Here is a 27,669-nt window from a genome sequence, read left to right as displayed (position 1 = left end):
CAAAAATTGAATAGTTATTTATTGTTCCAGAAGTACATTGCTCTTTTATACATATTTCATAAATGATACAGGATTTTACACATGTTCAGTTTGTTTGTTTTTTAAAGGATTTTTCTCCATGCTCCCTCCCTCATCCCAAACGCACACCAAGGATTTAGCTACAGGATTGTGTTCATTTTTTTCCCTTTAAAACTCACCACACAAACAGGATAAAACAGATAAAAAATAATCACACAATGTAATTAAATTGAAAGACAGAGGAAAAGGGGAAGGAAAAAAAAACAAACTAGAAACATGCACCCATTCAGTCCAACATGCCATTGAGTGAGAAGAGGCAGCAATCCCAGCTGTGTTTCCACATCTGCAAGGCACCTGGCGTCTAGTTAATACTGATTTGTTTATTCTTTCCTATATTTTTAAAAACATGGTTCTCCAAAAAACCAGAATCCTCTTTCCATGACACAGTGAGAAGTAGTAGTGAAACATCAAAAAGCAGCCAGCCTTTCTGTATATAAAGCTTAGTGACCTTCTCCCACCTTCATCCTGTCTCCACAGTATTTATCAGCAGGATGCTAAAGCAGACTGACCTGCTTTGAAAGAAGAGATGTTTTATCTGCTAAGAGATCAGCCAGCCTTGGCTAGAAGAGAGGGCAATGGGTTGACTTTCCTTCCTCTACTTCTTTTAAGAACAAGAGATGTCATTAGCCACTCCTAAGAACTTCTGACCTGTGGACACAAAGTTCATTCAAAGCTACTTCATTAGGGGAAAGTGCTAGAGAACTAAAGTAGTTCTGTGCCTTGCACTTTAAGAGCCCCAGGCTTTGAAAAAAGCCTCTGGGCAAGGAAAATGGTTTGAACATATATGAGACCTTTTATCCCATTTACATAAGTACTCAAATATAAATTTTCACTATCCCATGTTCCAAAACTGTTCCATTTAGAAGCAGGACTCATGCTAACGCAACAGTTTCACAATCCTTTAACCCTTCATAATTTCATAGTCCAGGTGGCTATCAGATTGGGGTAGAAGAAGGGAATCTCCGTCCCTTAAGACTGAATATAAAAAAACCCAAAACACCTCTCATGCAACGCTGCCATTGATTTCTAGAATGAACTGAAGGGCATTGGGACACAAAGTTTATATAGTTATTATGGAATAATCAAAAAATGTCAATTATCAAATGTCCAGAAGAAAACTCATTCCTTCTCTCACTTGGCTACAACCAATCTGTGCTACAAATAAGCAAAGGAAGAAGTCAGTGGAGCACATGGGGTGGGCTGGGAGGGGAAGCTCATGGTTTTCCAGTAGAAAGCAGTCTTGTAGTAACTTTAAAAAAGAGACCAGGTCTGATCAGAAGTGTGCGTGTTAATGGCGTGGAGTGCAATTTCTGATCACCAGCCATAGCTCCAGGTGGCTTGGATTCTTTATTTTTGTTTTTTGGGGTTTGGTTCTTTTTTTGTTTGGTTTTTTTTTTTTTTTTTTGAGAGAGAGAGAGAGAGAGAAAGAGAGATCTGAATCAGGTAAAGGAAAATTAAAAAAGCTAAGCAGGCTGCTGGTGTCTTTATCAAGAGGCAGACCCTGCAAAGCTGGAAGAAGACATCCGTACACCCCAACATTACACTCTTTTCATGACCCCCCCCTCCCCAATCCTGTATTTGTACACAATTGCCATTCAGACAGTTTTTAAATGTGACTGTTTGCCAAGCCCTTTTCAGAACTAACATTCCACAATGTCCCATCTTCAGGTTTAAGACATTCCCCCCTACAGTCCTTTGTCTTGATTAAAGGTAAAAACCCTCCACCCCAACACAACCTCCCAGCTTCCACCTGCAATGCTTTAATTAAAAAGGCAAGAGCTATGAACAGGTTTTTTGCCGGGATTCAGAGCTTCGTTGCTGATCAGTCCTTTTCATCAATTTGCTGGATGGGCAGGTGAACCTGCAGTGGGTCTCGAAGCCTCTTAAGGTCCAATTCTGCCTAAAAGTAAAAGACACATTATAAAGAACAAGCTCCCAATACACCTTCTCCAATACCACTCCCCTTTACAGAATACAAAACTCTTCTGTATTTCCTTGTTTTTCCTGTCCAGAAGGGAAGTTTACAAAAAGTAAAACAAAGTCATGGGCTTGTATTTGGGAAAGCCATTCTCAGCACCTAAAGACGTTTGATCTATACTTCTCTAAACTTCTCTACATGCAGCCAGTTAAAAGAAACATGGCAGGAAAGATTTGACCCCCCAGAAACTCACTGGAACCTTTTTTATTGAAAAACAAACAAACCCCCAAACTCAAACAGAAACAAACTAGATTAATGGAAATGGTTGATTCTAAAAGAAAAGCTCCAGGAAAATACGGCTAGCCAAGGGTATTTGTATTCAACATAGCATGAGAAAACCCAGAGGTCTTTCTGGGTTTTCTCATGAAACAGAGAGCCTAGCTCCAACCTCCCTCTACTCCTTGCACAGCTCCTTCTCCAAGGCAGGGGGAGAATACAACGTGCCTTGGATAGCCTACACTGTCATTTCCAGAGCCTGAGAATAAACAGAGAATGATACAGAGCTGTAACAAAGAACATGGTAGCTCTGCTTTTTCTGCTCATGCTATCCTTCTGCAGAAAGGCTCTCCGAAACATAATGAAAGACCTCCACTCGACTCCTTTGTTAAGCAGATCCCACAACATGGACAGTCTGCCAAAAGTGCCTATCCCCAGAATATGAGAAATCTGTCCCCATTGCCTCTAACAATACAGCTAAGTATTTTCAACATTCTTTTCCATGACTGCAATCCAGTGCACTGAAGTTTTATGTCATGAAGACATTAACTGAATGGATGCAAGTCTTCATTCTTCACTAAATCCATCTGGTGTGTAGGAGTTGAGAAGAAAGAAAATGTTGAATTAGCCTCCTCTAAGGCATGAAGTGCCTGAAGCAACTCAAGATTTGCCAGCAGCTTCAAAAGACCCCTTACCAACAGATATAAGCAACCATTTCATGTTGATTTACACATCCAGTAGTTCTGTTCCTGCGCAGATCAACACCAAATCAGTGACTGCACCGGGGCTATGACAAGAAAATGCACTGGAAACTTAAGATATCCAAACTTATTTGAGATGCATCTATTAATAGCAGCTAAAAACTAGCAAACAGTAGTTTCTTTGTCATCTGGAAAAAATCTTGTTACCTGAGCAATTGCATCCTTGAGTTGATTGTATTTCTCTAGATCAAATCGCGTCTTTTTGGCTCCTTTATGGAAAAATAACAAGTACTGTCTGTCTCTGGCATCTGGATAAACATATTCCTAAAAACAAAAAAGGAGAGAAGATAGGAATAAAGCCACAACAGGATGCAACACAGGATACAGTTAGCACAGTATGTATCAGGTGTGTTTTGGGAGAATGACTAATTTCTGTCAGTGAAAGCACAAAACCAGACAGCACTGTCTAAGCTCACACAGTGTGGTGGGCTGACCCCAGCCAGCAATTAAGCCCTCACTCAATCAAGTGACAAGTTTATGGGGAGAAAGGGAAAACAACGCTATACCATAAGAAAGCCTTTGTAAGATGGCCCATACTTTTTCTTAAGGTCATAAATGTGCAATGGTTAATTAAAGCAACAATAGTTGCCCATGAGTTCATCTCTCAACAAAGTTATGCAAGGGAGAATAAGAACCCAATACCACAGCTTTTGCCAGGGATACTCTACCGCAAAAAGCCACAGCTTTTTAGAGCATGCAGGTGACTTGGAGCAGCAGATCTGTTCACAACAAATCCCACATAACCTCTCCAAAGCACAGGTCTGCCTGCGCAAGTTAACTCTCCCTTGCACTGGAAGAGCCCACAGCCTCTGTGTACACCCAATGGCCAGCACTATCAGGTGGATAAAAGCTGCATTCGGTATCACATCATCCTTGAAACACTGAGATACTAAGACCTGGCTGAAAAGATACTAATTAATACAGATGGCAATTAAAACACCAAATCTGATTCCAAACATGGCAGAAGTTCCAACTGCACTTAGCAGCCCCCTGACAGGGGCACGCATGCCCTCAGCCCCTGAGATGTGCAGCTGACAGACCCCCGGGACACCATGCTAGAACACCTGCAGCAGCATCTGTTCTGATGGTCTTGTTACAGCAGAGACTGAGGCACCGCCTCATTATTTAGATGGGATTATGAAGTTTAAATGGGAGCGATGAGACAAACCATGTACTAGAAAATCCACACAGTCCATCACAACTACCAGGCTCCAGAGAAGGATCCTTTATCTGGATGGGAAACCAGATCTATGAAACACTTGAACAAAAGCATTTCCAGCAAGATCCCTGAAATTTTGTCTCTTTACAAAGACCAACATCTCATGTCAGAGGTGGGATTCCTTGAAATTCAGAAGGTACCTCACAACCCATAGTTTATTGGGGCAGATACAAATCACAGCACTTGGATGCCTCTGGTGCAAGTCAGTGGGCATGAGGCTGCACGTGTGGGCATGCAAAAACCATTATCTCTCAGTAGATGAACCTGTATAGCTAAAGCAGTCAATCACTGAACATGTGTAAGCATTTACAGTAAGACAACCAGGAAATCACCAATGACCACGACCAGAAAACCCCACAATCATACACCACCATTCTGGACAGCGCGAATCAAATCAAGTGGCACCCAGGTTCTGACAGGGTAAGGGGCAAAGCTACCTCTAACGGCCAAAATTTTGCTATTTTCCTAGGGAGCAGAGCTCAAAAAACGTCTTCTACTGAAGTGTCAGTACAACAAGTCCTACCTGGCGAGTCATTACGAAATAAGCATACATTGCCATGGCACTACCATAGGTGATGAAATAGGTGACTGGTTCCATAATGTCCCAAGAATACTCCCACCAGGTGAGGCGGGCCAGAATCCCAAACTGAGTGGCCATATAAGCCAGGCCTCCCCACAACACCAAGGTTGTTCTCTTCTCTGCTTTCCTGCTGAGCTCCATCCTTACCTGTACAAGACAAAAGCACACACCTTGTACTCTCAAAAATAATTGAGATAATGTAAAAATAAGAGATAATGTAAAAAAAGCATCTTGTATTTATATTCATGTTAAGTGGTTTGAAACCTATGATTTTAGTTTAGATTATGCAGACAAATCTAGACTTCCTTTCCATCACTATCTTGCCATCATCCATATTTTGCACCGAGCATGCTCCGAATGCCTTGCAAAAGTATTTATTTCTCTATGTTTAGAGATTTTCTGTTACATTATCCCCAGTCTTTATTTACTACCAAAATAATTTCCAGTTACATAAAGCAAGGAAACAAAACACTTCCACCGAAACCAGAAACAGACATGATTTGCTATACAGTTAGCATCATCTGCTTCAGTGATCTTAAAACTATTTGAAGCATGCCAGGGGCCTAATTAAAACCTTGAAATAAATTAAGGCTGCATTTGGAGAATAAGTAGAATACAATGAGAAACTTCTTACTTTTTCTAGTGGTGCTAGTTGCTCCTTCAATTCCTCTAGTCTCCCTATCAGCTCCTTCTCTTTGTTCAGCTGGTGCTCCTCAATGCACAAGGCAGTATACAACTGCTGAACCAATGTCTTGACATCATTCAGCGTTGTTGCATTTTCATGGCTTAAGAGCTCTAGGAAAGAAAGAGACTGATTTACATGTGTGTACCCACAGAACTTCTTACACACTCTTGAGAAACTGCTATTAATCTCTACAGGAAGAGTATGAAGCTATCTTTTCAACCAAGAAGCCTTTGGAAGAGCTACAGCACACTAAGAAAATGTAATTTCTTCAAAAGAAAACCAGGCTTTATTATTGGAAATTTCTAAAATTTGGTAAGAATAAGAAAAAGAGATACATAACTAGCAAGCGTAATAGTATCAACAGCAACTTGTGATCCATTTTTATACACAAGACTTAAGACAAATGAACTACGTAGTATGATCCATCACACCAGCTGTCAAGAAACAGTCAAAATTTGGATTACAGACTGTCAGCAGCCATAGTTACTGATAATGGCAACCAAACAGCTTGGATTAGTGGCCCCAGAAATACACAGTCTTATGATCGTTATTTTGAGTACCAATGCCAGGAAATGTTTCCCAACACTCTCTGGGTAACACCCTGCCGTGCCATCTACAGGGCAATGAAATTCTCACTCACAGTATTTAAGAAGAGGTAGTAACTGGGTTGCTAACTGAAACTGCCTTCATCCCCACATTTCAACACAAAAAGGATTCCTAAAGGAAATCAATTTGTAAGACAGTTGTGACTAGTGGTATTGTATTACACACTTTGTATGGAAAAACACAAGTTTCAAAATAAAGCAAAAGAACCCTACATCACCCAAATACAGAAATAATTTTTAATAATTTAATTTTTGTAGCATCCTTGGGCTTGTGCCTTAGGTTCTTTTCTCAAAATACGATTTTAACAACACAAACAGCTATGGACAGCTTAAGTTCTAGCACTAGCAGCTCAAGGGAAAGACACTCAGTTGTCTGCGCCAAGACACACCAAATCCCCCTTCCCAGCTAACAGGCTCCTGTTTCCCTATGAAGAAAAAAACCCCATGTGTTCCTCCTGAAGTGACCATCAAGAAGTACTTAGTATTTAAGATTACAGCATCCTGGCATTTCCATTCCAAAATACTAGTGATTTTGTAAAAATGGAAAAACAATAGCTGAAAGGTTTAACAGAACTAATCTCAGGGCCTGTTTATGGGCACATTCATTTTACTACAAACTAACTATAGAAATCTCCTTGGAAAAAGAATCAGAGTCTGCAATTTCATGTAACCTAGGAGATCCCAGAGCTCACTTACCAGCACACAAGTAGTATATCATACAAGCAAGCTAACCAAAAAACATACCCACTCACTGACACAGCCTTTGCTCTCTCAAACATTCGGTAGGTGGGACATATGAATGGCCTTACCTCGGGACAGCAATTTCTCTAGTGCAGAAATAGACACCATGTCTGCATTCTCATTTAGTTGTATTAAAAATTACAGACTAGCCCAGCTTGGCTTGAATCATCACCTGCTCTCAGGGGCCAACAGAAGAGATACCTTGTTAAAATCCTCACTCTACTTCTCTGGTTTAAGAAGTCCTTTAAGCGTGCGAAAAAACATTCAGGACACTGAGCAGTGGGGTGACAGAGCAGAGAGTAACTTTTTTGTGTGTGTAATATTCAGTCATTTAGATACCCGGACTCAATGGAGAGTTTTCTGTTAAGGTGCTTTTAACGAGACCATGGAAAAAAAAACATCTCTAGTGGAGGTCAGTCTAACTCACACTTAGGGGAGATACAGCACCTCACCCAATGCTGCACTCCCACATAGTAAGGACAAGTGGCTGCACCAAGTTCCCCAAGTCAAACTTTTTTTTTTTAACTTGGTATTTTTATACTGTGAATAATAAAACTCTAGAACACATTATTATTTTCTTTGCAAAAAGGTCCTTGAAAGCTAACTACATCTACAGAGGAAGACGGCATATATCAGCAGATCTTCCTAGCAATCAGCCAGCCAGGGTAGTCTCAGACCCAGAAGATATGGTCAGTCTCCCGATTTTTGATAGATAACTTGCTTTAACATGTTGCTTTATTCATGATGGTCAAGATGGTAAAAGGAACATTATCAGTTCCCTCACAGCTTTTGCCTTATGAATGATTTTGTTCATCATCTACTGCTTGAAAGGAGGAAGGCCCAAACACTAGGGAAAACACTCAGATAAATAGGGGAAGGTATTTCCACCATCTAACTTCAAGTGGACATGCAAAGTAAAGTTACAAATCCTTCCTAATCTGGTTGCATGTCTACAGGGCTAAAAACTTTTTTTAGAAACATAACTGCTTGCAAGCTTCACATTATTGCCTGCACTAACAGAAAAATAAGGTAGACAGAAATCCCCCACTACCTGTGAGCCAAGCCAACAAGCAGACCAACATTTCCAAAACTGGTCCTTTTGTTTAAATCCTCAGAGGTAAGTATAGGCATGCAAGAACCTGGTGCTTTATGAAGCCTATAAAGTTGCCTAGGAGAGAGAGTAGAGGACAGATGAAAATACCAAGTTCCTGCTTTTGCCACTAACTCTGGATAATCTCAAAAGCTTCTTGCAAGTTTTCACATCTTCAAAATTACACATGTGTCCGAAGCCCATAATTTAGAAGGATTTTGTTATTGATTCAACATAGGTTTTGAATCAATCCCTTATTTGATTCTAATCAATGTAACCTTGTAATAGCACAGTCTCATTTATTTCATTGTCTATTAGTTAACAAGGTTTCCAGGTTTATTTGCAGTATTCAAAGTACCACGCTTAATAGGAAACAACATTAACTGTCAGGTAAGGGCACAATTTATTCCTATAAATCAGATAACCTAAGTTTCAATCCAATTCCCATTTTGTACTGTAATCCTTCAGAATGAGTTAAATTTAATTACTTTTCAGTAATCAGAAAAAAAATCAGAAAAAAATTGAAATTAAAAGAAATTACATTTCTGCACTTATTCCTCTTACAAGGGGTATGGCTTTGAGCAGAATGAATATTTGCTTTTCATTACTGACTACTCCCATTACTTGGTATCACTAAATTAGACTACAAGGGCAGGAATAGAATCTGCAAGGTTTCCTTTAGAAATAACACTGTGTTCTTGAACAAGTTAATAAAGCACACTGCAATTAAACAGGGAAATGAGCACTAAGATTTATTTCTGATGTTTACCAGAACCAAGCTGGTTTACCTCTCTTTGGTGGCCTGACGTGGTATGTGACATCATTAATGATCAGTTTGAAGTCATCCAGCAGAAGCAAATCTATGCCTGTAGAAGAGGCAACACGTGTGCCATCTGTAAGGCAAACAGATGAGTTATTAAAGAGTAGAAACCAAACTCTACCGAAATATGCTGTGGCTAAGTTGCAATGCCATCCCAAGTCCAGTTACTGGATTTCTATGTCTTCCCACAGACGATACTCTTTATCAAGATACTTATATATACTGGGAGACCTTACCTGGCAAATACTAGCTCAGCTACATATGCAGCTGCTTTTCCTACATCTTTGGTATTTCGAGCTGTTCCCTTCATCCCACACACTGTGAATATTTTAATGTTTTGCAATACAATCCACTTAAGTGACCTTCATCTTTCCCCACTGGCATTAGAAATTATTTCAGTCTCTGATATTGGACAGTGTTGACACCACTAACCTAGCAACACCTTCCTCCCAGGCCAAGACCTTTAAGGAAATACCTGCTTTGATGGCACTGTCATAAAGACACCGTAACAATGTTTCGGAGCTTCGGTGGCTATCAGACACAGCAATTGAACAAAACAGTAAAATAAGAGTAAGTGAAACATGATTGAGTCTTCATAGCTACACAAGGTACAATTTCCCTTGTACCACCTCTTACCTACTTCCTTACAAACAGATTAGAACATCTACACAGGTTGTATAGCTAAATAGTAGGAAACTCAGTGCAAACTCCTCCATTAGGACTGATGTCTGTAAACTAAGCATTAGGAATGTTTTTCTCCTCCTTCACTCTACAGTCAGATTTCCTTTACAGCATTCCTCCTCTAGGAGTGGCATTTCTACCTTATACTTTTTCAGGAGCGTCAAATAACTCACACCATAGCAAACTTTTACTTAAAAAGCAAAAGGCCAGACAAAAATAGGTGGCAAGTAAGTAAATCAATTAGCTTATAAACAACAGTACCTGCTGAGTAGATGGCAACCCGATCAATTCCTCTGTCTTCTGCTTGCAGCTGTTGTAAGAACACACCAACAGAGTCTGAGATAGGTTTGAGCGTGAACTGGCAGCGTTCACGCCGGGATGGAAGATTCACAGAAATCACAGGTAACCCGTTTTGGTAAACCACTGTCACTTCTACAAAGAAGACAAAAACGTAAGTTTACCATGAAAAAATCAGCAGACCTTCTCACATTAGTTCTGTATTTATCCCACAGAGAAAGACACAGTTATGAGCTGAACACAAGACAGACTAAATTTGTGGTTCATCTTTTATCAAGAGATATGCCTATCAAAGGAAAACCGAGGCATGTCAGCGGTTTTCAGTACCATTAACTTGGCAGCATGTCTTAAAACTTTGTGTTTTGTGGAAAAGTAAAAGATACTTACTCTAAACACAATCATGTTTACACCAAAGGCAACATGGTATCTAAAAGCCACAACTTGGTAGCACATAATGATTTGGTTTGTTCTTGAGAATCAAAGTATTTTGAACTATGGCAGACAAAACAGCATGCAATTTATCAGGATTTACAGCCCAGAAGACAAAGGCAAACTGTGTATATTAGCAAACATCAAGGAAGGACCTACTTCAAACCTTTTTATTCTTGTTTAGTTCTGCCTTCCTTCTTTGCCCCAAGGCAACAAATATTTAAGAGAATAGTCAGGAGTATGAGGTTGTAGGAACAGCACTCTGAGTTTAAGCTTCAAGGTCATTTCATCTAAAATCCATGGGATCAATACACTTTGTACTTCAGAAGACATACATTACTTAGTGGGGTAGATAAAACAGCATCTTCCCTTTCTGCCAGGAGCTTTTACAACAGCATTCTGAAAGATTTCAGTGCCCCTTTCTAAAATTTTATGGTAGAGACCTGTAGGAACTCTAAGCCAATTATTATTTTACTGCCAGAGAGACAGCCCACTCTGTGTGCTCTGGGATATCAATACATAGAAAAGAGAAGTTAAAAGTTTGTATGCCCTCTACTGAGTTACAAACAGTCAAAATTTCCCCCAAGTGTAGTAGCTGCCAAGACACAGCAGCACACCTAGAAATGATTCACTTTGGATCGCTACTTATTTTTCTTATGTAAGAATGTAAGGTCATCTTTATTGCACAGAGCATTTGCCATGTCTTAAGCACTGTGCAGTCACACCCACCCACACTGCATCTGGTTTAGTATTGCCACCTGTTGTAGCTTTGGCCAACTACACAAACCACACCATCTACTCAAATAAGTTTAACTCATGTGTTGACATGCTAAGTCAATTTAAGCAGCTAGCATCGAAACTGGTTGGTCAAAGAAGTCAACGCAAGTAGAAATAGAAGCAAATAGTGTCATTTGAACTACCAAAGGGAGCTATTTCTAAGCATGCCACCGTTCAGGAAGTTTTGCCACCAGTGGCCTTTATATCTCCCTTTTCAGTGATTTGCTGCCAGATGATGAACTTGTTTATCATAGGTTCATTTACATATTAGTACAAGTCTTGGGGCAGCATGCCTTTCCGAAAAGGGAGGCTCATGTATGTTGAGAAAGGATGCACCAAGTACACTTTTACAAAGCCAGAAGAGTTCTCTCAAGCTTTTGAGTTTATTGTCACATGCCTTCATTAACTGATTCATGCATACAAAGGCTTTCCCCGTCCTCCAGGAGATTACTATCCAGTGCTGACAAAGAGGTCCTCGGGTCATCTTGAAGACTAGGTGAAAGTGACCAAGTATGGACATCTAAAATGACTAAAGCATCTTAACAGGCTCCAGTATTTGGAAGCCTATAAATGCCTATTCTCAGGACTCAAACACCTGACAGGATTTTAGTAGCTTTAGTGTTTCAAAGCTTAAAACTGAGACAACAGTTTATTGAAAAAAAAATAACACAAACTGCCAATTCATTTGGACAGTTAGATAGAATTTCAAGCTCCTTATCAGCAAGTGTTATGACACCAACTATCAGATTTTTGCATTTTTTCACTCAAGTATCTGAGCAAGAGACTGGTAAGAAATAGATAAGCATTAGCTACACTTACGGTAGCAGACTCAGAAGGAACGATCAACACATTTAGAAGCTTAAAATAGCCACTTAAGTATTTACTTTGTTGGTTCTGTGAGCAGCATAATACAGCATTAACTTATGCACTGCTTACATAACCACAAGACATGAAAAACAGTCTTTCTTTAAAATACTACCTTAAGCATACAGGCAGTGAGCCAGTTTATTGCAGAGCAGAAGAGATAACATGTCTGCACCAACACTTCTCCATGTATCCCCACTGGTACAACACTGGGAGCTTCAACTGGGAGCTGAAGCTCCATGACTGCCAGCTTTTAAGTTAAGTGCCTACCAGCACTGCCATATTTTAACCCTCCGCAGACCAGACTGAGACCACAGTGATAAACGCAATAGCTTGGACTGCACCAAGAGTCAGCAGCAGCAGTAGCACACACAAAACCTCTCAAGGATTTCCAGCTTAGGTGAAGTGTTAAAGACCAAGTTATTTCCCTTCAGAAGACTGACTCAGTAAGTCTAGAATTACAGCTAATTTATGTTTTCTTTATAAAAAGCTTATAAAAGTCATTTTCTTGCCTAATTCATCAGCAGGAAAGACCATAATTCCAGTTTTATCCTCTCATCACCTCCCACACAAGTAACTTCTGGTCAGATTTTTTACTGCATTGAAGCAGGAAGAACTCAGGAGCAAGTAACAAAAAGGAAAAAATCCGAAGAACGCGTCAATAATACAAACCTAACAGACAGCAACAGACAGCTCCAATAAAACCTACTAACAAGACACTGCGATATGGCTGTCTGCTTCGCTTTCATCTGCTCTGGCAGCCCTGTGGATTGCCTACATGAGGGTAACTACAAGTTACTAAGTGGACAAAGCATTCTGACATTTCACTAATTATAGAGCTAACATTTCAGCTAATCTTCACTAATTTCAAGCCAGTACTTAAATACATGAGACAAGTAAAAGAAAGTTACTGATACAAGTGTATTTCACTTAATTTTACAGACATCTACAACCTGCCCAGGGATACTGCTAAATAAGACCAGAGAGAATTTAAAAGCTTTACATACTGTATTAAGTGTGAGGTTGCTTTAAGGTATGAATTCCACCCAAACACCACAAAGTTTTGACTCAACCATATGTGCATCAGTAACAGATTATTAGCATTTCAGCACATCTCTGTTCGTGCATAGGAATAACTTAAGCAATACCTTAGGCCTAAACAAAGTACAATTTTTTAAAAAGGGTGTGGCCAAAGAATTCTGTGTCCAACATTTACTTCTGGTAAAGGTGAAGTTATTGCAAGAAGTAAGAGAAACATTCAAGCACAGTATCAGGAGAAGTAAAACAAAATCAGGCAAGTAGCTACACACTTAAGTTATCCTCTCAACCTTACGATGTCCTCTACACTTCTACATATTTAAGCTTCAGGCTTTATTTTGAGTTCTCCACAGCAGTCATGTTCTCTTTGTGTTTGCACACTCAGTATCCTGGCAGAGAAAGCAACTGTGCCATAAGCATTTACTTTATTAGCTTTCAGGCTTTATTAACAAGCCCTACTGGGATCAGGATCTACTAACCACTTGTGTCAGTCAGCGTAAGTGCTCTAGTCTTTGCGCACAACATGCAGATGTTAAGCAGGCAGGGATCTCAAAGCTGCTTGCTTCCTCTTTGCAGTTAAAAGTTCCACCAGTGCATTCTTTTGCTTTATGTTATGACAGCCTTAACAAAAAAGTATAATGTCTGGGCTGCCCCAAAATTTAAACAAAGGAACAAAACTGCCTTGGCTTCACAACTTATTTGTTGCAGCAACAGTGCTAGCAGCCACTTGAGCAAGTAGCTGGTATTTTCATAAAAACAGTGCAGTTAACAGGGCATACAGCTCCCTGAACAGTAAGCACCACACAGACCTCACTGCTACATCCAGAAAAAGTCTGGCAAAAAAATTGGACAGTTGCACACAATTACATCTTCCTTTATAATGCTTGTCCACTTTTGTAAGAACAGTTATTAGACAAATTGACCATTTCCATAATTCTTCTTGACCGACTTTGTTCTCTATCACTTCCTTAGTTCAAAACGAGATTACCTCCTAGCCAAAAAAGCCTCAGCCAGAAAAAGGGTCAGGGAACACGATGTAAGTTAGCAAAGTGAAAAGCGAACCACAAGTTTCTCTGTGTCAATACTCACCATCAGAGGGCACTACTGTACTGCAATAAACCACTCTCACACTCTGCCAAGGAGAAAGCCTCTGATGCACCTAGAAAATACAAGAACAGCAAAAAGGACAAATGTTCAGTAACGCTCGTCTGGCAGAATCACACCCCAATGCCACCTCCTGACCCCCCCTTCCTGTCATCACCTACCCCGACGCTTGTGGCCAGGCATTTCCTCCCATCCGCCGCAGGGGTGACAGCAAACCAGGAGCGCCTGTCAAGAACAGCCCCTTCTCCTACCATCTGTCACTCAGTAGGGCTTCCCCCCTCAGCCAAGTTCACCTCTACACACCTCACGGCCAAAGCACAGAGTTTTAAGTCAGAACGTGTAACAGCACAGCTGCGAGCTTTTTTTTCCCCATTAATGTAAAAAGTATTGGTTAAAGCCACACTGAATTAATCAGTTTTAAGAAATTAGACTACTATGCAGACATGGAAAGTATAAGTAACACGAAAGCATCAGTCTTCAAAGGTGAAAAAAAGTTTTAGCATAATAATGGGGGAGGGTTAGGGAGTTGCGGATTAAGAGGTTCTCTTCGGTTGTTTTCTGTGCTGACATATAGTTCCTTCTCATCCTTACAGAAGGCAGCGAAACTCTAAGCTACAAGTAGTAAACATGCCTGTTCACAGAAGAACAAATTGTTCAAGATAAAACCAAAAATTGTTATACTGAGCTATAAATAAAAGCCCAATAAAAAAGTGCACATGAATGGTTTTTATGTTCTACAGTTTTGGCAAGGGACTAATTTGTTCATGAAAATCTAAAATCAGACTGATTTAAAGTCTGCCTTCTACGACTATGTTATACTAGTCATATACTAATCCTCCCCCAACAGTGAAATTACAATTCCAGCGTAAAAGCACCCAATTATAAAAAATAATACAGTGCAACACCAGGTCTCATCTGTCAATGGTGCTATAAACTTCAGTGACTAGCACTCAGATTCTTCAACAGTTGCAGTCCAATATGGGCATTCCTGTGGTCTGAGATTTTTGTCTTTTGTTGATTTCTAAAATACAGCTGCCAAACTTGAATTTCTATAAAGGTATCTCACAGGTAGGGCTTATCTTTAAAGCAAATTTCAATGTAAGTTTGCAAACAAAACCCAGGCTGTTGTTTCATTGCCAAATTGTCCAGACATCTGTATTTTGTGAGGTTGCTTTCAATAATCTTCTTAAAATAGCTTTATCTGCTACTTAACTTTTCTTCCAAAGCCTGCTATGCAAGTCTAGGATAGTTACAACTGCAGTAGTCTGTCTTGAAAGCAGGACCTATGGACCAGGTGGTCAATGAATTTGCAGTTCTGGAAATGCACTCTCCTTTGTGCTGTATTTACACGCCTTTCTTCTCAGTCTTGACAATGAAAATCAGTCAAGTCATTTGCAGTTTTCCTCCTTGCAACTGCATTTTCAGCTTCCCACAGTCAAGTCAAACAGGCAACTAACAGGAAAAGAGAACTGGGCGTTAAGCAGCTGTAACTGAAGTTAAGTGGGAAGCTGTATGTTTTGGCAAAAGTAATGTTACACACACATGCCCCCTAATATGTGTTGGGAACCAAAAGGCAAATTAACTTTTTTACATTTGAAAAATACTAAGTCATCTGGACTGACAAACACCCCTGTGTGCCACTGCTTAGCAACCAGGAACCCACTCCACCTGAAGAGGTTTAAAACTTAAAACCACCCCACACACAAATACAGCTTCACATCCTGGACAAATCAAGATCTGCTGTCTTGAGATCATAATTGTATTACGAAAAAAGTCAGGAGCTTCAGTGAGCAGAACCTGCACCACATGTAAGTCACTGTTCAGAACCAAATTCTACCCAAGGAGGGGAAGCCTCTATAGGAAGTTTAAACTTTTCGTAGTTGAAAGTAGCAACTTCAATTTTTATCAACTTCATTTTATTCAACTTTCAACTTTTATCAACTTCAACTTCAATCCTTCCAAAAATAGTATCAGATCAGATACAATAGTAAGTGGGCAGAATTTATACAGATAGACACAAAACATCCTGTCAGACAGTGCTACCACAAAGCACTGTTTATATGCTTGTTCTACCCGATCCCATGGCAGAGCTGGTGCTTTAGATAAGAGGGAAGAGTAAAGCAGTGAACAGCACTTTAGTTTAGCACTTTAGTGGCACTAATCATCTGTTTTTGAAGCACTGCACATCAAGAGCCTGCCTTCCTCTCAGATGTGCAAGGCAGCCCAAAAATTCAGTAGCAATTTTCAGCAAATCCTAAACCCCACTAAACCGAGCGTTTACCCCACTGCAAAATAGCTATATAACCAAAAGATATTACCAGCTTGCAACTGCAAAGACATCACCTTAAGGCCATGACTATTTAACAGGTAGAAGCTAGCTCCAGAAGTCTCCCGCCCTCACACAATACAGGCAAGAATAAGGGAAAAGGCAAGAAAAGAAGTTAAAGAATAGGGTGTTAGGTGACTCATCAAAAAGCCGAGGTGTCCCTAGGTTTTACCTCTTCGATAATTCTTTTACTGCGATTGAGATCTGAACCAACCGTTTCATCAACCCCACAGCACTATGCTGACATTACATTTTACAGGAAGAGACACTGGTTAAACTACACATATCTGTCATTCCTGCAGTTCGAACTGTGCCTTGCGATACATGCTCTGTCAGAATTCTCTTATCTAAGAAAATTGTCTCTGCTGGTTAGGAAAAGAAAAAAACGAACAAATGAACTCAAAGTCAGCAGAGACCTAAATATCATCTTCTGCCATCCAAGGTTAGCAAGAACTTAAGGAATCATGAAACATTTTTTTTTTCTTTAAGGGAAGCTGTTTTAAAATCGAGATGAGAGAATTATCTGAACCCTTTATCTGATGCCTGCAATTCGCAACAGCTTTATGCAGAAACGTTCCAGAAGGCTGAAGCTCAGGACTGAAGTAGTGTGGGTCGGAGAAGAGAAACTTGTTTCAAGCTTTGCTGACCAGATCTCAAATTGTTTGCCTGCCGACAAACAAATGGATGACAGCTCACTACTTCAGCAATGAAATGCGCAATAATTACACCCAGGTTGAGACAGACTTGTCCAACACAATAAGTGACATTTGGAGTGTGAGAAGCACCAAAACTAGACCACTGAAATTAGAAGCTTTAAGCACCAGAATAACTTTCTGGGTCTCAAGAGAACATATGCAGGAATTCACTTTTCAGAGTCATTAAATCCTTTGTTTCAACGTTAAGAGGCTCAGGGGTATGCAGCTTTGCTCCCAGAATTATTATGGGAACAAGGCCAATAAAGAATAAGGGGGGGGAAGGGAAATTCTTTTGTCTAAGAGTAACACTTCAAAAAGCCTTGTCCAGGTCTACATTGGACAATCCAAAGGTAAAAATTAACAGCATCTCTATAGGTCCTAACATAGCTATTTCAATTCCAGATGGGTGACAAAGTTAATCAAAGGCCTTCTCAAAAAAAAAAAACAAACCAACCCCAAAACAGTCTTTTAGCTACCAGCAAGTGCTCTTTGATAGGAAAAGATGGAACAATCTGCCAGAACTCATGTTTGCCATTTTATATTATTATCAATGATAGAATGGTAACAACTTAGGGGTACCAGGACTCCAAACTCTAATGAAAATCAGAAAAGTTGTCCAGAAAAAAACCAACACTCCAAGCATGGAAAAAGATTAGTATCTTAACCTAGAACACGTCTAAAACATGCTGCTAACTCATTAGCTGGAGTACTAGTGCAGCAAAAGCTGCAGAGATTTTGTGAAAACCAGAGCACTCTCCATGTAAAAATTTCTTTCCATGAGTGAAATCTAGAAGAGATACACTTGCAAGTGCCAGCTGTAACATCCATTTCAGCATTTATGAAAAGCCTCCTTTAGATAAAGCTGCCTTAAGTCAGAAGTGAAGCAGCTCACCTTTTCCAACAAGCAACAGCTACTTTCCTCCCTATCCTGACTTTCACAGCATGAAAAACTGGATGTCCTTCCTGGCCGTAACAGTGCTTGTCCTAAAACCTCCTGGACAGCATCTCTGTGACAAAAATTGCTGCAAGCTTCCTCAAGCAATCACAGCAACCCAAACCACCCACCCGAAAAGTGCTGAAGAGCTCCATTTATTGATCTTTCCCTCACTTCAGGGCTCCAGCTACTTCTACTCCTGTACTCAGTCTGTGACACTGATCTCTCCAGAACAGTACTTTCATCTTAAGTCATTGGGTCCTGTTTTGTCCTCCCATTTTGCTTCCTCCTCTTATCAGCCATGTTTGCAAAGCAGAGAAGATGCAGAGTATAACAGCGTTCGGACCAGAAATCTGCTGTTCAAGCTCCATGATGTGGATTAGCTCATCAAAGCAGCTAATATTTTTGCACCACTATGTATGCTCCTACTGGATGTAAGTACATGTAACTGTGGCCAGCTGCCCAGCCAGCTGCTCTCTCACTCCTCAACAGCACAGGAGAAGGCAAGATAAAACAGCTCATGGGTCAGGATAAAGGCAGGGAGATCACTCAATCATCACTGACATGGCAGACTCAAGTAGGGGAACCATAGTTTAACACCAATTAAAGCAGATAATAAACAGAAATTAACACACCTTCTCCTCACTCCACCCCTTTTTCCAGGATCCAACTCTCCTTCCCCCACCATGAGGGGTGGGGGGGAATGGACATTCCTTCTGGAAAGATCCACAGTAGCCCATGGAGGACACCAGGATGGAGTCTGCCCCAGAACTTCCGCTCCCTCCTCCTACCTCAGCGCTTGCAGAGCTGTTCCTCACACTTTTTTCCTCATGCCTCTCCTCTTTCCAGCATTTTTCCCCTTTCTGACCTCAGATTCCCCAAGGCACCAACAGCAAGGCCGAGGGGCTGGGCTGCGCCTCGCCGAGGGCCACCAGAACCAGCTGGAACCAACCTGAGGCAGCCCCAGCCTCTCCTCAGAGACCCCCCTCAGCCCCCGGGCACCCAATACAGCAACTACTAAAGCAAAGTTTGCAAATAAAGTCCTTCAAAGATGAGCCAATGTAGGGCTCTGAGCACAGACAGGACCTTTTCAGCCCTCTGACATGAAGGACGCCTGCAGCAGTCCTTCATGTGGGCCTGAGGACAGCAAGGGGGCAGGGAGAAGACCTGACAGCAGGCCTCATGCCCACAGTACCATCCAAGAGAGGTCCTGCTGCTGCCAGCACCCGGGCACAGCTCTGCTAATTTCAGATGCCTTCTTCAGCATCTTCCCTGGCTTCCTCAGAAACCTTTGAAGAGATAAAAATGGGCCAGTCTGGCATGAGAGATCTCTGCCTGCATCTCTCACCCCCTTCTTCACCACCTCCGTTCTTTTGAGACATCTGGATGCCTTGGCCCACTTCTAGGATCTCCGTTTAGGAAAAAAAGAAAGTAAATCTCAATCTTCCTCTGAAACCGAACCCAGCTTTACCAGGGATTTCTTCAACAAATCAGTAACCCTATATGGAAGACCTTCTCCAACATTTTGCTATGGTCTCCAGATACATCTGCATAGTAAATTCTAAGTGATGTATCTCCTTCAAGGCACCCACCTTGCTTCTGTCTGAGAGCCTGGTACACAATAAAACAGAACTTGCTCTTGCAGGGGTAGCACTCACACCACACCCGCAGCTCTCTCACAGCAAGCTGACATGCAAAACCCCTAACATTTGGCCAGAGAGGAGAATGCGGTGGGGAAGGCCCTTAGACCTAGGAGCTGTTTTCCTGCAACAGCCCTACAGCCACCATGGCAGAGGAACCCCACAGCCCTGAACACTATTTTCTACCCAGTTTCCAGCAACTTCAAACTGCTGCCTTTTTAAACCATACAGCTTGTCTCCCAGAACCCAAGCACTTGCATGATTAAATCCCACTGGCTTGAACTCATTTCTTACTCTTTGCCAGTATGACCTTGCTCACATCCCACTCAAGAGGTCAGATTTTTTCCCCAAAAAGAACATTTCACACCCACTCCCTCCACAGGGCAATGTTTCTGCAGATGAAGGTCAAGCAAATGAGAACCTGTCTGAAGTGCAGTGCTGTTCCTCTTTGATTTTGTTTAGCTTTTTTGTTTTAAAATCAGGCTTAGAAGATGGACACAAAAAAGGCAATGCCAATACAATGTGGGAAGTGTTAATCTCTGCATTTGGAAGCACTTTGTACGACCTACACGTTAGCAAATGGTCTTCATTTGCCACACTTTTCATTCCTGTCTGAATTTTCTCTTCTTCCAGCACCAGTACAGAGCTTCATCACATCTGCTAGGAAAGGAACATAAACAGGAGGTGAGCTATAAATATTCCCTTCTCACCCTGCTTCCTTTGCCCATCTGCGTAAAAAGAAACAGGTAATACACAGAGTCCAGGAAGAGGGGGGGTGGGTAGGAGGAAGGAGATTCACTCTTTACAGAAGGAGGTGGGGTAGGGGAGTGGGGAGGAAAAAAGGATGAAGCAAGTGATCTTCATTCTTCATTGCACCTTTCTCCCAGGCATTACTGCTGCTGTGGAGATGCTGCAACAAGGAGTCTTGTAACAGGTATATCACGCTTTTGATGGCTTTGATAGAGCCTCTTGGTGCACAAGAGGGAAGAAGTAGTAATGAAAGAAAAAAAATAACGGACATGTTAAGCCCATTGGTCAAGCAGTCTCTACCGCTTCTATAACATGTGCTTCCCTTGCCATCATCCACATCGTTCTTCCCCCAACAAACCCACCAAAACCCCAAACACTTCCTCAGTCTACATTCTTAATTTTATTGCACACGTAAGCAACTTAGAGAATTACAGTATTTCTACTTTACTTTAAATAGATGATAGACACAGTACACCAGACCACACTCCCGCTTTCATCCAAACTTCACACAGTCCTTCCTACCTCTAGCAAGCAATGCAAACCAGGGCTGGAACATCTATCTCCCTTGCAGTTTGTGAAGCCAGATCAGTTTCACTATGAAAATAGTCTTGCTTTGCTTGAGTAGGATTGTTTGAATTAAATTTCTTTAATACAGCCCTTACAGTTACTTGAATAAGGCTGAGAATTTTAATTGCCTTGCATTCTGAAAGCTTGCAAGACCTAAACCAAGCAGAAGACCATGATACATTTAATCCTGTGTTAGCTTTGAAACCTGAACACAAAGACAAGGCAAACCTGAATTCCCTTCCTTAATTTCCAGATTCATTACTGAATCTTCCTGTATGAAAAGGATGATACCTCTCTTCTCAAATTTAAGTGGCCATCAACCCTGGTATAAAAAGCAGTTTCAAGAATTTAGTGAGTTCTGATCCCACAGATTTCAGAGTTCATGATTTCTGTCTCCCTCTGCCACGCACAGCTGAAAACTGTATAACCAGAAAGAAGGAAACAGAGGGACTCCCCTCAGCAATTTGCCCACGGCAGCTTACTGTTGTCTTGTTCTTTTTCTTTCTTCCTCTAGTACTTATCAGCCCCATTAGGCAATTCCTTTTGTCTCTGTTACAGCCAGTTTAAAAGAAGAGCTCTTAGTCCTCTTCTCCCACCTTGCTGCCATACTGCATAAAGAACTTCCTTATGAGGAAATGGCAGCTTACTGACGCATGCCTAGCATTTAAAACATCAAGAATGAACAATAAGCACAGTTATTAAGTGAGATTTCCACAGGTGCATGGAAATTCCTTCTGCCTCCATGCATGCTGGGGAACAGCCAACTTGCACTGGTTTTCCAGGGAAATAAACTCAGAAACGAAGGAACCTTGCTTTCAGCTCTTGAAAAGAAACAGCAGGCTCTTGCAGACTTCGGAGTCGATGCCAGAATACATACAGCTTCAAAGAAGCGGCACATTCAAATAGAGGTACAACATGCTGCAAGCCATGGCAGCCCAGCACATCCCAGTGCTGGGGGAGTCCTACACCATAAATTCCCTTCTCATTTGCCCACAGAGAACACTATTAAAAAAAAATTCATCTCTCTAGCTAACCTTACTTGGATTTGGTCCAAAAAGGGACCTCATGGAACAGAAATGTTAAGTACTCCATGGAGGCATGCCTCAGACAGTAAGAGGTAGTTCTTCCGTACCCACAAAGTCACTTCAAGTCAGTCCATGCACTGAAGACAGAAAGTAGCTCTTTTTCTCAGATTACGAGCCTTACAGGGCAAACTTGGAGACTGAATTAGCTTCAGGATTGAATCCTCTACAAGGCACTCGGTTCAAGATTTAAGAGTTGGCCAGGTTTCTTCTACAAGAAATACTAAAGTGCAGGACGCTCAACTTGGCACACATCTTCACTTTCTACCTTGTTTGCCTCAGTTCACTACCAGGTGCAATTAGTGCAGTGTTTAAAAAAAAATAATCCATCCTTTCACTAGTCTCACAGACATCATCAAGCCCTGGAAAAATCTTCCCTTTGGTTAAGGGTGGATGCCTGACATTTTTCCCCTAGATACATTATTTGCCATAAGGATTGTTACTGCACAACTCTGGCTTCTAAATCACTTACGTTCCCTGGCAAGTTAACATCATATGAGAGCAACAGAAGAAAATGAAAAAAATGCCAACAAAAATATATAAATATTTTAAAGCCATTAAAGAACGTAATCTCATTGTGCTACCAGACCACAGTTCAAGGAAGCTTACGTGCAAACTTAATATCCCCAATATGTTAATGTTTAATATCCTTTAAGTTAACAATGTACCTTGTACCTGACTACTTTACAGGGTGGCCTCCCACCTCCACCCTGAAAGATGAAATGCTGCACTGCTCACCTACTGCATGCCACAGGTATACGCCTAGAGAAGGCAACTCAACAGAAGTTAAATGCAAGTGAAAGGCAGCACTCTGCAGAGGCACATCCTCACTGACATACTAATGAAGTGCAGTAAGAACACCAACACACTTATTTTGAACCCTATGTTTAAATAGCATGTTAAATGCAGTCTTGAAGGTTTCCCAGTTCAGCTTTCCGCAGCTGTTCTCACCTGGCCTCTCTGCAAGAGGACAAATTAGGAAACTAGGGTTGATCCCTTCCGTACAACACAAGGAACAGCCATATGGTACCCTGTAGCATTCTGCATATGGTTTCAGAAACACCAACTGGGCAGTACTTCCCAAGCTCCTCAACACTGTTGTACTATAGTTCCACTCTGGCTAGGGAGTGCACAGAACAGACACTGCATCCTCCAGAGGAACAGGACTAATCTGTGGGACTGCTCCCCACAAACCCCTGTTCCCAACCCTGGCAGCAATTGGGTCTGATGAACTCCAGTGCACACAGTGACCACTTCATCATCCGCCGTCTCTGGAAAGATAAGGAGGACAGACACAGAACAAAGGTTTTTGTTTAACTGACCATTGATAAAGGGAAGGACTGTAACAGCATCCCCTAGCAGCACTCACTAGCTCAAAGCTACTAATTTCAGCATCTCCTGCATGGAATTACTGTGCTACAAAACTGAATACCGTGATTATACTTAAATGCATGAAAGCATGACAGAGGCACTAACAGCTAAACAAAGCTTCAGGAAAGCTAATACCTGAAGTTGATCATTTCATCTGACAGCCAGTGCCATCCTCGGAGCAAGGTCAGTCAAGTCCATCACCCCTTCAGGCTGAAGGCCCTCACGAAGGGCTGCTTCTCCCCATCAGGTGTCACTGCAGAGCCTGTAGCCAGGCCATCCTCAGCACTAATTAATCCCATCACTTCCTGAACCTCCCTCCTCTATTTTAGGGAAACTAGCTGAAACGGGGTTTATCAACACGTGGACTATGCACAAACACGCCATTAGATTATATAATGCATCCAAGTTAAATCACTAGTTAAAGAACTTAAAGAAAACCAGACCAAAACCTCTACTACGTGCTTTCAATGGTTATCAAACTATCCACTGCCAGCATCCGTGATAAACTAGGATTATAGGGGAGCATTATGAAAGGTGTTCCCCAGATATTTAGTTCTGGTTTGGTTCTCTGTTTAATTGAGATTTTTTTTCATTGTTTCAATTCAAGTATTTTTCTTGTTTTGCAAATCCAGAACATTTATTGTGTTTTTACCTTTAACTATCTAAAAATTTCTCCTGTAGAAATTCTGTGGCTTCATTGGAAGAATAAAACACAAGGAAGACCCAACAGAAAACAAATCAGTCTCCAGCAGCCAGTCCTAAAAAGCCAGTTGAAACTACTTGCCCAATTATAATCTGTAAACCACACAGAGATACACAAGCTACAAACGGTTTGCTGTTCATACTTCTGTCCAACATAAACACAGAGAATTAATTAATATTAAAAGACTGAAAAGTCTTGGAAACAAACCGCTAGAAAAATGACCATTCTTCTAGTATTAAAACAATTTAAGTATCAACAACCCTGGGGAAAAGAGATTATCCTGGGAGAGGAAGATTTGAAATGGAAAGTAATGGGAGAACTTTGGCTAGGATACTTCCTTAAAGCTTTTCCAAATCATTTAAACTGGACTAAAGATATTGTGATGCGTGTTCAGTGGCCTACAAGGCAGCAATTTACAATTTGGCTCTGAATTATAAAAGCTGTCAGAGACACCTTTACAGTTTGTGTTTTCATTGACACTCTCAGCTAGTTAATGAAAAATTAAATCATTCTTCTCAGGAAAATCAAATATACATATGAAACAGAGCAAAAAAGTCTCCATGGAAAAACAAAGAGACGGGCATCAATTTAAGGACTCCAAAACATATACATTCCATCTAAGCTAGGAGCCTGGGTCAACTCATGCAGAATAGGATCTCTCTCCTATAGGATATTCAATATAACAAAGGAGTTCAACAGGAACTCTCCACACTTTCCAAGAACCTTTTTAATGCTTTTTCACTGCAGTAAATAGAGCTGGGAACCGGGACTTTTCCTTTGATCTAGTGCTAATTATTAAAGTTCTTTCAGTCTTGAATACGAGATTTCTCCTCCTCTATGGGGATATTCTCAAGAAGCCAGAGAGCTCCTGTCTGCCACCACTAAACTGCACTGCCTCACACACATCTGCAGCCTGTGCTAGGGCAAGTTGGGTAAAACCCCACTCCATTTCCCAGGTATGTACATCTCCTTCCACCAACTTCATCCCCTGCCTTGGTGTCAGACAGCAATCAAAGAGCCCCAAACCTTCCCGTTACAACCACCCGGCCATGCAAGCAAGCTGTTACAGAAAGCCACAGCACTGGAGACAAATTAACACTTTTATTTGGTCATGCTATCTGCATTACAGGGAGTTTGCATGCACAAGTGAGAACAGGCTCAACACACCAGAAGATCTATCAAGACCTTCACCAGGACCAGTCAGTCAGTTTGGGTCATTCCTTAATGAGAAAGGCTGAAGTCCTACACACTAAGGCCACTTTCCCACTTTAGGATGCCACCATCTTAAAGGAGGTCAGAGTTCCCCTCCAAGTCTTGTTATAAGTCTTCTTTTGGCTGTATGGATTGAACTAACAACGAAGAGTGCAAGTTTACACAGCTGACACACTGGTAGGACTCTACCTTGTTTTCAAAGCTTGTGAAATCTGCTGGGTTCACAGTTTCGCAGTCCTGCACCTGCACCAAGGCAGTTTGCAATCATCTCCAGGACACGTATCAACAAACTTAAGAATATCCAGCCATAAAGGAGTGATTCAGGGTTAGGACTCTGTTATAATCAGTTTCTTTCATCCCTGCCTGCTTATGCTACTTCACTGATGGATGAACTAGATCAAAACAACTTTTAAGCCAACCACAACTAGCTGTCGCAGCTGCTAGTCATGATTATTTCCAACTGTATCTACTAAAGGCTTGCATGGCCAGAAATATTCTCATGAGACACTGAAAGCAGATTCCTCTTTTCACAGTATTTTATTTTTATGGGGTTTTAGTATAGACCCAGCTTATTACTAAAACAAGACAAAATGCAGCAAGGTGTTACTAGTTAAGAGTTCAGGTACAAGGCCCAGACACTCCCAACCAAATAGTTTATCTCTGCAGAGATTAAGTCTCCTGACAGCACTCAAACCAATTGAAATAGCAAGCCAAGTGGCTTTCTCAGCACAAGAATGAGAACACATTAGCCATTGAGAAAGCATTAAAAGAATTACTAAAATAGCTTGCTGTAAGCAGTTTAAGCGGTTGTCCAGCTGAATACCAGATAATTCCATAAAAAAGCTGGGGGTGGGGAGGGGGGGATCTGTGTGAAAACAGACCACTGTTTTAGACACCACCAATAATACTTACCATCAAGTCCGGATTAAATATCAAAGACCACTAATTTCTGAGGGAGAACAGTCATGATGGAAACCCAACACACACAAAGCATGGCTTGAACAGCAGTAGCTAGGATGCTCATAGAGCAGCAAGACAGAAGGAACACAGATCACATCCTTGCTACAACGCTGCATGGCAGAGCAGGACACTGCATCAACTGCAAACCGTATTTTTTTTTTCAGGAACAGGAAAACACAGCAAAGCCACTCGAGTACATCCCACATGGATGAGAAGACGACATGGCTTGTCCACAGACAAGCACAACTTCTGTAGCAGCATTTGGAATAACCTTGTGCTATTATCAATCAGGAGGTTGTAGAACAAACAAAAATCCTTTTACCTTGCCCTTTCTCATAGAGGCCACAATGCACCTGAGTGTTTTGAAGTTAGAGGCAAATGTCTCATCTCTAAATTGTGCTCCTGTAAGCAAAGAACATAATTCCCCCCCCCCCCCCCCAAGATAATCATTAAGACCAAGTTACAGTTGCAAGAGTTTGAATGCAGCCTGCAATCACACATGGGATCCTCCTCTTAGGACAGATTTCCACATTAGAAAACAAGGAAGATGCATTCCAATATACCTACAGACAAGAGCAACACAATTCAAGTTCACCAGATTTTTTTGGTGGCACTGAGAGGTTCTCAGCATGCAACAGCTAAGAAGGTATTTATGAAGTTCACCTTTTTTGGAAACGTCAGGAAAACTCTTCCAGCCTTTTCTGAAACAAGACCATGGCCAATTTTAAGTTGTCTTAAGTCCTCTGCATACATCAGAGGGCTGCTACCATCATGTACTTCAGAACACCACAGTATGTCAACTTTTCAATAACTATAACAGTTTTATTTAAAAAGTTTTATAGAAAAGTTTTATTCAACAGACTAACAGTTTTACAGGCTAGAGTGTAGTCTGTTAGTGGTCGTTGATCTGGAAACACTTGTGTGGCTTTTGTGAAACATTTTCTCATAGTAAGTGCTATTTGTTATTCATACATACAGTATACTTAACAATACAGAAGCAAGTTTGAGCAACCAACGCTACCAGTAATAAGTCTGATCAGTAATAACTGCTGTCCTCCTGACCTTCTTCCTTGCCTATCTTAGGAAGGGAAGATGGATTTAAAGTTAGAGAATTAAAGCACCATGACCCTTTGGGTTACCCAAAGGCTTGCCAAAACCTCCATCCTCCATATCACTGAAAAAGTAAGAAGCATCATCTCCAAATCCACTGAATAACCCCCACCCTTTTGATTCGAGGTCTAGTGGGAAAACCCATTGACAAGTTTGTAGGACAGCATGTGGCAGTTGAGGGGACTTCTGGGAGAGTTCTCCCACACACACTTATTATCCTTAACTCAGCTAATTTGAAACTCCTGTTTTGGCATTCTGCATCTTCCAGGCAGAAAGTCTTGCCTAACAAAGATTAAATACCTGATTTCACTAAAGCCACAAGATCTTTAGGAAAGCACCCTGTACAAACTACCCTT

At 41.2% G+C, this 27,669-nt stretch overlaps 1 protein-coding gene across 5 annotated transcripts in view; it reads right to left on the bottom strand.

Moving 5' to 3' along the window:
• Nucleotides 1-1,487: 1,487 nt before the first annotated feature.
• MCU (mitochondrial calcium uniporter) overlaps nucleotides 1,488-27,669 on the bottom strand; it is a 91,818-nt gene continuing 65,636 nt past the window's right edge. For 3 of the 5 annotated variants that reach the window (XM_080401747.1, XM_080401751.1, XM_080401748.1), the window contains exons 2-8: nucleotides 13,949-14,018; nucleotides 9,716-9,886; nucleotides 8,742-8,846; nucleotides 5,467-5,627; nucleotides 4,776-4,979; nucleotides 3,181-3,297; nucleotides 1,488-1,974 (exon numbers count right to left, since the gene is read on the bottom strand). In XM_080401747.1, coding sequence (XP_080257873.1) covers nucleotides 1,858-1,974; nucleotides 3,181-3,297; nucleotides 4,776-4,979; nucleotides 5,467-5,627; nucleotides 8,742-8,846; nucleotides 9,716-9,886; nucleotides 13,949-14,018 — 945 coding nt within the window. In that variant the 3' untranslated portion in view covers nucleotides 1,488-1,857. Of the gene's footprint in view, nucleotides 1,979-3,180; nucleotides 3,298-4,775; nucleotides 4,980-5,466; nucleotides 5,628-8,741; nucleotides 8,847-9,715; nucleotides 9,887-13,948; nucleotides 14,019-14,124; nucleotides 15,852-27,669 lie in introns of those variants that run through there. The other 2 variants (XM_080401749.1, XM_080401750.1) reach the window with 2 other exon arrangements.

Source organism: Falco punctatus (genome assembly GCF_963210335.1).
Source record: "Falco punctatus genome assembly, chromosome: 9".
Lineage (NCBI taxonomy): Eukaryota > Metazoa > Chordata > Aves > Falconiformes > Falconidae > Falco > Falco punctatus.
This window is presented reverse-complemented; position numbering and strand designations above follow the sequence as displayed.